Raw genomic sequence first — 11,538 nt, 5'->3', positions numbered from 1 at the left:
CCTTCCTTCCTTCCTCCCTCCCTCCCTCCCTCCCTCCCTCCCTCCCTCCCTCCCTTCCTTCCTTCCTTCCTTTTTTTGATGGAGTCTCGCTCTGTCGTCCAGGCTGGAGTGCAGTGGCACCATCTCAGCTCACTGCAACCTCTGCCTCCCAGGTTCAAGGAATTCTCTGGCTGGGCGCGGTGGCTCACGCCTGTAATCCCAGCAGTTTGGGAGGCTGAGGCAGGCGGATCACGAGGTCAGGAGATCTAGACCATCGGGCTAACATGGTGAAACCCCATCTCTACTAACAATACAAAAAAATTAGTCAGGCATGGTCCGGGAGCCTGTAGTCCCAGCTACTCGGGAGGCTGAGGCAGGAGAATGGCCTGAACCCGGGAGGCGGAGCTGGCAGTGAGCCAAGATCTCACCACTGCACTCCAGCCTGGGCAACAGAGCAAGACTCCGTCTCAAATAAAATATAAAAAATAAAAGATTCTCATGCCTCAGCCTCCGGAGTAGCTGGGACTACAGGCGCCCACCACCATGCCTGGCTAATTTTTTGTATTTTCAGTAGGGGTGGGGTTTCACCGTGTTAGCCAGGATGGCCTCGATCTCCTAACCTAGTGGTCGGCCTCCCAAAGTGCTGGAGTTTACAAGTGTGAGCCACCACGCCCGGCTTTTTCTAATTTATTTCTAATTGTTTCCCCAGTCCTGCTCGTGTTTTAATCTCCATATGATAGATGAAGAGCGCAAGGCTCCAAACACAGTGTTAGTGGTCCAGGGTTAAAGAGCTGGTATGCGGTGGAGTCTGAATTTGAATCCTTCTTTTTTTTTTTTTTTAAATTTTTCATGGTGCAGGCATAATCCTGCAAACTCACATCATCCTACTTTGGCTATAAAAATGTGTTTTAGGCACCACCATGCCTGGCTAACTTTTTTATTGTTAGTAGAGATGGGTAGAGATGGGGTTTCAACATGTTGGTCAGGCTGGTCTTGAACTCCTGACCTCAAGTGATCCACCCACCTCGGCCTCCCAAAGTGCTGGGATTACAAGCGTGAGCCATGGAAAGAAATTCTTTTGAGACTGAGTCTCGCTGTATCGCCCAGGCTGGAGTGCAGTGGTGCGATCTTGGCTTACTGCAACCTCTGGCTGCCGGGTTCGAGTGATTCTTGTGTCTCAGCCTCCCGAGTAGCTGCCACCACACCTGGCTAATTTTTGTATTTTTAGTAGAGATGGGGTTTCACCATGTTGGCCAGGCTGGTCTTGAACTCCCGACCTCAAACAATCTGCCCGCCTTGGCCTCCCAAAGTGCTGGGATTACCCGACCTCATGTGATATTTTGATGCATGTATATAATGTGTATGAATTGGAACCTTTTCTGACGCTCTCCATCCTCCAAGTGAATTGTGCTTGAGAGAGGTTCACTGATCTGCCTAAAGCCACGCAGCCGGAAATTTGCGGAAGAGGGAGGAGAACCAGGACTGCTCCTTGTCTTTAGGATGTTCTGTCCCTCATTATCGTAGGAGAGGAAACCCTGCCCTGCCGCATGCAGGCCCTGGCTGCTGTTCCTCCTGAAATGCCATTAGCCCAGCCACATCTTTCTTCCCCAGAACTCCATCCTTGGGCTCGCTGAGTCATCTCAGCCCCTCCCGTATTCCAGTCCTTAAAATGTGGAAACCCTAACTAAGCAAGATCATGGCTGCAATTTCAGATCCAAAGGAAGATTTGGGAGGAGGCTGTTCCCATGGAGGCCAGGACCAGGAGGGCAGCTCTCCGCAGCATCCCACCTGTCACCCTCAGAAGACCAAGGAGGGGTGGAGAGAGTGGTGGGCAGCTTCATTTCCCGCCCAGGCTTAAGCTCTGCTTTATCACACCATCTCTTAGAGGAAGGGACCTTGTGCATTAATCTCTTTTTCCTGACATTTCGAGTCAATTTAGATCCAATTTAGATCAAAGTCTGCTCTAGGAGAGCAGAAGAATTGTTTGAGGGGGAGGGGGTTGGGTGAGGGTGTTGTTAACCTCGAAGAGCGTGTGGTCTGGTTGGGGAAAATCGTACTTATGTGTGTGAAATAATTCTGGCAGTACAAAACATTGCAGCACAGGACCTAACAAGTTCCAAGATGTATGTTCCTTGGAGATGATTTTGCCAGGACTTTGGTATCTATTACCTAAAAGTAGTGTCCTTATTTTTAAAAAGAAGAAGAAATCTTTAAAAACCAGTGATAATCCACCAAAATACATGTGCTAGGTAGGAATGAAAATTCTTGAGTTTTATTTCTATCAGAAAAGTGGAGTTTTCATATATATATATATATATTTTTGACACGGACACTCACTCTGTCACCCAAGCTAGAGTGCAGTGGCATGATCACAGCTCACTACAGCCTCCACCTCCTGGGTTCAGGTTATCCTTCGACCTCAGCCTCCCAAGTAGCTGGGACTGCAGGTATATGCCACCATGCCTGGCTAATTTTTGTATTTTTTTGTAGAGACAGAGTGTCTCTATGTTGCCCAGGGCTGGCCTTAAACTCCTGGGCTCAAGCGATCCTCCTGCCTCAGCCTCCCAAAGTGCTGGGATTACAGGTGTGAGCCACCACACCCAGCTGGATGTTCATATTTTATATGTGGATCCATTAGAATGCTTATGGCTGCAAGAATAGAGTACATGCATCCCACAGATTTTACAATAAGGACATTTGTTATCTCATATAAGAAGCAATCTCTGCTACGCCCATTGTGTGGGTGACTCTGCCCCACTTGGTTGTCAGATGGTAAATCACTTTTGGGGTGACCACATCCAGTGAAGCAAAACAGGAGATAGCCTCCCAGTGGATCTCCTTTTATCAGGGAGGAATCCCCCAAAGCTCCCCTCCCAGGCCAGCGTTAAGGCTATTTTAGCTGTAAAGGAGACTGAGAAAGGCACATCTGACCTTTCATCCTCTACCGAGGGCCCTAGCTGCAAGAAAGGTGTGATGGGGATGTCAGGGGAGAAGGGAGGCCGCAAGAATGTCTGCAGTCACCTAGCAAGTGATAACATCTTGACAGTACTATTACATATATAAATTAAAGTGAGCACATACAGGTAGTTATACTGATGTTGTAAATAAGAGAATCTATAACTCATTGTTGTAAAGATTATAAGCATAAGAGTCCCAGAGCCGGGTGCGGTGGCTCACACCTGTAATCACAGCACTTTGGGCGGCCCAGGCGGGTGGATTACCTGAGGTCAGGAGTTTGAGACCAGCCTGGCCAACATGGTGAAACCCTATCTTTACTAAAAATACAAAAAATAGCCGGGTGTGGTGGTGGGCACCTGTAATCCCAGCTACTCAGGAGGCTGAGGCAGGAGAATCCGCTTGAATCCCAGAGGCGGAGGTTGCAGTGAGCCGAGATCGCACCATTGCACTCTAGCCTGGGCAACAGAGCAAGACTCCATCTTGGAAAAAAAAAAAAAAGTCCCGCAAAAGAGGAAGAAGGAAAGCGGACTGTGGGGTCAGAGAGACCAAGGTTTAAAACTCAGTTTTGTGACCGGGTGCGGTGGCTCATGCCTGTAATCCCAGCACTCTGGGAGGCCGAGGTGGGCGGATCATGAGGTCAGGAGATCGAGACCATCCTGGTTAACATGGTGAAACCCCGTCTCTACTAAAAATACAAAAACTTAGCTGGGTGTGGTGGCAGGCGCCTGTAGTCCCAACTACTTGGGAGGCCGAGGCAGGAGAATGGCATGAACCTGGGAGGCGGAGCTTGCAGTGAGCGGAGATCGCGCCACTGCACTCCAGCCTGGGCGACAAAGTGAGACTCCATCTCAAGAAAAAACAAAAAAAAACCCCTCGGGTTTGCTACTTACTATGTGAACTTCCTTGGTCAATTTATAAAAACTATTAAGTTTCAACTTTCTCATTAGAATGGTAAATTAATAAATTAGATGATTAATTTAATAAAGCCATATCATATCTCTCTTTAGCATTGTTAAAAGGAAACGGTGTGTGTATTTGTGTTAATTTTTCTTCATTTTTGTGCTTGGGGGGCTGTTTATTTGAGGACGGTCGGTGGGGGCGGGTGGGTCAGACCCATCCATCCCCCATGGAAGACCATTCACCTGTCTTCAGATTGGCAGGGCGCTTCCATAGACAAGAACATTCTGGATGCTCTGATGCTGAACACTACCAGAATCGGCCATGGATTTGCTTTGAGTAAACACCCCGCAGCCAGGGCTTACTCCTGGGAAAAGGACATCCCCATAGAAGTCTGTCCCATCTCTAACCAGGTATGTATGACCCATGCGGCTAATCCCATATGATCTCCCCTAACCACTACCTCTGCTGTCTCAAACTTTTCCCCGTATAACTTCTCTCTCCTTAAGTCTCTTGTTACCTACATCCCTCCACTCTCCCACCCCTGTTGGTAAGTTATTCAGGAGGGGCCTTTTGCCTAAGCCACCAATAAGAATGAGACAGCAGGGAGGGTTCCCAGCGGGGTGGGATTTTGGGCAAAACTGTAGACAAAGCAAAAGGACATGGGGGGAGGCCAGTGAAGTGGGATGGGCCATGGGATGCTGCTTCCCACGGTTTCTTGGGGTCCTCTGTGTCTGTGTTCAGTTAGCGCTTCTCTGAGCAGGACCAGAGGAGGAGCATGAGGACTGGCTGTGTTCCTTGTGTCTCCCTGTGACTCTGCCCAGAAGTCATCCCCATACTGGGGAGATAGTGATGGGAAGACAAAGGGAGCCGATGGGGCTCAAGGGCTCACCTCACTTGTGACTACTCTTTTCAGGGATCAGAGCTCATCTTTCTCCCTTGCCTCCTATTGGGCAGGTGCTGAAACTGGTGTCTGACTTGAGGAACCACCCTGTAGCCGCTCTGATGGCCATTGGGCACCCCATGGTAATCAGCTCTGATGACCCAGCCATGTTTGGTGCCAAAGGCTTGTCGTACGATTTCTATGAAGCCTTCATGGGCATTGGGGGGATGAAGGCTGACCTGAGGACCCTCAAACAGCTGGCCATGAACTCTATCAGGTGAGTGTCCCGTGTCCTCCCAGGCCTGCCTCCTTCCAGCCTGCAGCTTGTGTTTGCCTCTCTGGAGGCTTGAGACAGATGCCTTGACGGTTCCCGTGGGTTCCTTCTCATCATGGCTGTTTAGTCCTTGCTGCTGGCCTGGGGAGGGTGCTCTGCAAGGCTCTAATGTCCCCTCAGGCTCCCTGCCCGGGTCTCCAGCCCCTGCCCTGAAGCTGACCTGGGCCTCTCCTCTTCCTGCAGGTACAGCACCCTGTTGGAGACGGAGAAAAATACTTTCATGGAAATCTGGAAGAAGAGATGGGATAAGTTCATAGCGGATGTGGCTACAAAGTGAGGAGAAGCTAGCCAGCCCTCCACAAGCTGTCTTCTCACACCCGCTGTCACTGCCTCTCACTCGTTCTTGAATCAGCTCCATGTCCCCATCAAATCAACGGCCTCTGTGTGGAGCGACGCTGTCAGAAGCACTTGGCTGGCTGACCAAAGTCATCCTCTGGAAATATTCTCTCTCAATCACAGTGACATTGACCCTCTTGGTTTTCTCCTCTCTCTGGCCATTTCTTCCAGTTTCCCTATTTCAGAGTCTCCTCCTCTCTCTGATCTCTGTGCTGTTTCCTCAGGACTCAGTCCTGGGCTCTCTTCTATTCTGGTCTCTTTATTTTTTTATTTTAAAAATTTTTTTGAGATGGAGTTTTGCTCTTGTTGCCCAGGCTGGAGTGCAGTGGCGCGATCTCGGCTCAGTGCAACCTCCGCCTCCCGGGTTCAGGCAGTTCTCCTGCCTCAGCCTCCTGAGTAGCTGGGATTACAGGCATGTGCCACCACACCCAGCTGATTTTTGCATTTTTAGTAGAGACGGGTTTTCACCATGTTGGTCAGGATGATCTCGATCTCTTGAATTCGTGATCTGCCCACCTCTGCCTCCCAAAGTGCTGGAATTACAGGCTGAGCCACCATGCCTGGCCTCTTCTGGTCTCTTTAACTCTCTCCTCTTTATTTCTCTTCTCTCTCTGTACTCTTTTCCTGGGTGGTCTCATCCATTCCTTTGCTTTCTCATACCATTTATTTGTTAATGATTCCCACATTGATTTATGCACTTGGAGAGCTCACAGGAATCTCAGAAACTGACGAGGTACAATTCTGGACCCTCAGTCTCTTCCCTTTATTTTTTTTAATTTATTTTTTAATTTTTGAGACAGAGTCTCGCTCTGTGGCCCAGGCTGGAGTGCAGTGGCCGGATCTCAACTCACTCCAAGCTCCACCTCCTGGGTTTACGCCATTCTCCTGCCTCAGCCTCCAGAGTAGCTGGGACTACAGGCGCCCGCCACCTCGCCCAGCTAGTTTTTTGTATTTTTTAGTAGAGACAGGGTTTCACCGTGTTAGCCAGGATGGTCTCGATCTCCTGACCTCGTGATCTGCCCGTCTCGGCCTCCCAAAGTGCTGGGATTACAGGCTTGAGCCACCGTGCCCGGCCAGGTCTCTTCCCTTTAAACCTTTCTTTTTCTCTATCTTAATTTTTCTAAAGAGTGTCTTGCTACGTTGCCCAGGCTGGTCTCCATCTCCTGGCCTCAAGTGATCCTCCTGCCGCAGTCTCCTGAAGTGCTGGATTACTGACATGAGCCACCACACTCAGCCCTTTAAACCTTTCCCTGGCCTTTCCCATAGCTGGTGAAGGACACCTCCATCTGTTCCACCCAGTTGCTCAAAGCAGAAATTTTCAGTGCAAGTCTTGATGCTGCACTGTCCCCCACTCCCTACATCAGAATGCATCTCGCATCCGGGCTCCAACAGTGGCACTCTACCTACACCCTGCTGCCGAGTCCAAGCCACCATGCTCCTGCCCGAGCTATGACAACACCTCCTCACTGATCTCCCCTTTCTTCCCTTTGCCTCCTCCAGCTCAGTTTTCACAGAGTAGAATGGCATTTTGTTTGTTTGTTTTGTTTTGTTTGAGACGGAGTCTCACTGTGTCGCCCAGGCTGGAGTGCAGTGGCACCATCTCGGCTCACTGCGATCTCCGCCTCCCGGGTTCACGCCATTCTCCTGCCTCAGCCTCCCAAGTAGCTGGGATTACAGGCATGCGCCACCATGTCTGGCTAATTTTTGTATTTTTAGTGGAGATAGGGTTTCACTATGTTGGCCAGGCTGGTCTCGAACGCCTGACCTCGTGATTCGCCTGCCTCGGCCTCCCATAGTGCTGGGATTACAGGCGTGAGCCACCCGCCTGGCCTAGAATGACTTAAAATATCAAATTAAATCAGGTCACTCCTTTGCTTACAACCCAGTGCATTTAGAGGAACACCCCATGTCTCCACAGGGCATACAGCATCTGATTTAATCTGGATCCAGTCCAGCGCCTTCCTCTCCCAGTCACCTTGAGGGCCCTGACCCCGGCGGCCCTTTCTTCCTCAAATGTCCTCGGCTCTATACTGTGCCTGGGTCTTTTCTCCTTCTCTCTGCCTGGAACATTCCTTCTTTCCCCTTTTGTCTTGCCCACTTCTCTTTACCCTTCACGTTTCAGGTTCATGTCACTGTCTCAGAGAGGTTTTCCTATGCCCGTCCTGTTTCTGTCAGGGAGCCTTGCTCTTTCCTGTCATGCCTCGAATCACAATTTATAATCGGATATTTATTTCTGTGTCTACAGTCTCACCCTGCCAGACTGTAAGCCCCATGTGGGCAGGCACTCATGATTGTTTCTGATTGTTTCACGCGTGCTGCTAACCCAGAGCCTGGGCCCAAAGCTAGTTAGGACTCAATAAACAATGCATTGAATGAGTGGCTGTCACTGTGTCTGTTCAGCCAGCAGCCGAGGCAGGAGGGAGTAGAGCAGAGCCGCCCCAAATAAAAGACCTGGTGTGATCAGAGTCCAGCTCCTCACCTGGCCTTGGAAGCAGGATGCAAGAAACCAGCCCTGTCCTCACCCAACTCAAGGATGGCAGGGAATCAAAGAATTCCTTAAAAGCCCCAGGCGGCAGCCGGGCGTGGTGGCTCAAGCCTGTAATCCCAGCACTTTGGGAGGCCGAGATGGGCAGATCACGAGGTCAGGAGATCGAGACCATCCTGGCTAACATGGTGAAACCCCGTCTCTACTAAAAAATACATAAAACTAGCCGGGCGAGGTGGCGGGCGCCTGTAGTCCCAGCTACTCGGGAGGCTGAGGCAGGAGAATGGCGTAAACCTGGGAGGCGGAGCTTGCAGTGAGCTGAGATCCGGCCACTGCACTCCAGCCTGGGCCACAGAGCCAGACTCCGTCTCAAAAAAAAAAAAAAAAAAAAGCCCCAGGTGGATGCGAATGTCTTCTCAGCCATCTTCCATGACCTGTATGGAGCTCTCAGGCAGCGGCGAGCCCTCTCTCCATTCCTAGTTTATCACCATTTGATTCCGGGAACTGGTAAAAGCCTTGCGACCAGGAGTCAGCAACCACAAGCTGTGCCTGGGTGGAAGAAGACAACCTCTAGAGTCCTGTCTAACTCTGCAGGTGATTCAGTGCCTTACTCAATCCCTGAAGATCTCTTTTAGGTCCCAACTCCACTAACTTACATTTAATAGTGAGTAAAGATGGACTTTAGCAGAATGGACTTCTGTAGCACGTTGCCATGGCTGCAGGGGACCTCCAGCACAGGCAGACGCAGACAGCCTCTGGCCTGGACTTGCTGATTTGGCAAATGATTTGGCAAAATGAACCAGCAATAGTCTTGCCTTTGTGTCCAGTTCTGCCTTCTGTTTTGTTTTTTTTTTTGAGACAGAGTCTCACTCTGTCACCTAGGCTGGAGTGCAGTGGCGTGACCTTGGCTCACTGCAACCTCTGCCTCCCGGGTTCAAGCGATTCTCCTGCCTCAGCCTCTCGAGTAGCTGGGTTTACAGGCGCCTGCCATCACACCTGGCTAATTTTTGTATTTTTAGTAGAGATGGGGTTTCACCATGTTGGCCAGGCTGGTCTTGACCTCATGATCCACCCGCCTCGGCCTCCCAAAGTGCAGGGATTACAGGCGTGAGCTACCACCCCCAGCCCCAGTTCTTTCTTCTTGACTTTATTCCTCATTGCATAGGCCTAGTCCTATTGAACTAAATGTCCACGGAGCATTTATCTGATCATTTTGAAATAATTTCAAACAAGTTGCAAGAATAGTACAAAAAACTCTTACCAGGCCAGGCACAGGGGGTCACGTCTGTAATCCCAGCACTTTGGGAGGCCGAGGCGAGTGGATTGCTTGAGCCCAGGAGTTTGGGACCAGCTTGGGCAATATGGCCAGATTTCATCTCTACTAAAAATACAAAAATTAGCTGGGCATGGGCCGGGCGCGGTGGCTCAAGCCTGTAATCCCAGCACTTTGGGAGGCCGAGGCGGGTGGATCACAAGGTCAGGAGATCGAGACTATCCTGGCTAACATGGTGAAACCCCGTCTCTACTAAAAATACAAAAAACTAGCCGGGCGTGGTAGCGGGCGCCTGTAGTCCCAGCTACTTGGGAGGCTGAGGCGGGAGAATGGCGTGAACCCGGGGGGCGGAGCTTGCAGTGAGCCGAGATCGCGCCACTGCACTCCAGCCTGGGAGACACAGTGAGACTCCGTCTCAAAAAAAAAAAAAAAATTAGCTGGGCATGGTGGGATGTGCCTGTGGTCCTAGCTACTCAGAAGGCTGAGGTGGGAGGATCACTTGAGCGCAGGAAGCGGAGGTTGTAGTGAACTGAGATTGCACCACTCCACTCCAGTCTGGCCAATGAAGGGAGACCCTGTCTCAAAAAACAAACAAAAATAACAACAACAACACAAACCTCTAACATTCTCTTTGCCCAGGTTCCCCCAGTTATTAACATTTACAACATTTAATTCGATATATCATTCTTTCTCTGTCTCTATCTAATTGCTCCCTCTCTATATATCCTATTTTTTTCTAACTACTAAGTAGCAGGTATTATGCCTTTTATCCCTAGATTCTCCAGTGTGCCTTTCCTAAAGACAATGATGTTCTCCTGCGGAGCCACAGCACATCCATCCCAATCAGAAAATTATTAACGTTGAAAAGATGCTAGTATCTGGCTCTGTCCCCGCTGAGCTTTGTTTTGTTTTCTTTTGTTTTTGGTCCAGAACCCAATCCAGGATCACAAGCTACATTTAGTTGTCAAATCTCTTGTCTCTTTCAGTCTGAAACAGTTTCTTAGTCTTCCTTTGTGTTTTGGAACCTCATTTTTGAAGAGTACAGGCCAGTTATTTCACAGACTATCCCTCATTTCAGGTTCCTTTAATGTTTCCCTAGGAAGAGACTCAGGCTCACTTTTGAGAGGAGCACCTTAGCAACAAGGCTTTGTCCTTCTCAGTGTACACACCGGGGCACATGAATGGGGCCAAATGTTATACTTCCAGCTTGTTGCTAAACCTTTAGGAGTCTGAAATTGGTCTTGATGGGATATATATATATATATTTTGAGACAGGGGTCTCACTCCGTTGCCTAGGCTAGAGTGCAGTGGCAGGATCACTGCTCACTGCAGCCACTACATCCTGGGCTCAAGCAATCCTCCTGTCCAGCATCCAAAGTAGTTGGGACTACAGGGGTGCACCGCCACCTCGGCTAAGTTTTCTTTATCTTTTTACTTTTTGTAGAGATGGGATCAAGCTATACTGTCTAGCCTGTCTCAAACTCCTGGCCTCAAGCCATCCTCCCGCCTTGGCTTCCCAAAGTGCTAGGATTACAGGCATGAGCCATGCCACCAGGCTTGTGGGAGGTTTTGTGCCACAAAAATCAGCAAATGTTACAAATCCATGTCCCCACCAGCCAGCTGTTACACATTTGCCAGCATACTGATGCGTACAATGTTAATTTGTTTCAATATGATGCTGACTTTGATCACTTAAATTGATTTCTGCCAGAATCTGCCACTGTGAAGTTACCATTTTTCCCTCAGTAATTAACAAATATTTGGAGAGGAGACACTTTATGTAAAAGTCTTCACTCCTCCTTAAAAGTTTACCCATTACTGCTTGCATCCACTGAGGACTTTTGTCTAAATCTGCTATTACTATCATGGTTGCTGTTCCATTTATTGCTGTGTAGCTAATTAGCCCAAAACGTAGTGGCTTGAAACAAAAATAAAAATTTATGGGGACAGGCATGGTGGTTCATGCCTGTAATCCCAGCACTTTGGGAGGCCAAGGCGGGTGGATCACCTGAGGTCAGAAGTTGGAGACCAGCCTGACCAAAATGGGGAAACCCCGTCTCTACTAAAAACACAAAATTAGCCGGGTGCGGTGGCTCACGCCTGTAATCCCAGCACTTTGGGAGGCCGAGGCGGGTGGCTCACAAGGTCAGGAGATCGAGACCATCCTGGCTAACACGGTTAAACCCCGTCTCCACTAAAAATACAAAAAATTAGCCGGGCGTGTTGGCAGGCGCCTGTAGTCCCAGCTACTCGGGAGGCTGAGGCAGGAGAATTGCTTGAACCTGGGAGGCAGAGGTTGCAGTGAGCCGAGATCGCACCACTGCACTCCAGCCTGGGTGACAGAGCAAGACTCTGTCTCAAAAAAACCAAAAAAACCAGAAAAACCCCACAAA

General features: G+C 49.6%; 1 protein-coding gene across 4 annotated transcripts in view; it reads left to right on the top strand.

Moving 5' to 3' along the window:
* ADA2 (adenosine deaminase 2) overlaps positions 1–5,870 on the top strand; it is a 53,696-nt gene extending 47,826 nt beyond the window's left edge. For 3 of the 4 annotated variants that reach the window (XM_025400197.1, XM_025400199.1, XM_025400201.1), the window contains 3 exons: positions 4,090–4,247; positions 4,792–4,994; positions 5,235–5,870. In XM_025400197.1, coding sequence (XP_025255982.1) covers positions 4,090–4,247; positions 4,792–4,994; positions 5,235–5,328 — 455 coding nt within the window. In that variant the 3' untranslated portion in view covers positions 5,329–5,870. The remainder of the gene's footprint in view (positions 1–4,089; positions 4,248–4,791; positions 4,995–5,234) is intronic. The other variant, XM_025400198.1, reaches the window with a different exon arrangement.
* Positions 5,871–11,538: the final 5,668 nt, after the last annotated feature.

Source organism: Theropithecus gelada, chromosome 10 (genome assembly GCF_003255815.1).
Source record: "Theropithecus gelada isolate Dixy chromosome 10, Tgel_1.0, whole genome shotgun sequence".
Lineage (NCBI taxonomy): Eukaryota > Metazoa > Chordata > Mammalia > Primates > Cercopithecidae > Theropithecus > Theropithecus gelada.
This window is presented reverse-complemented; position numbering and strand designations above follow the sequence as displayed.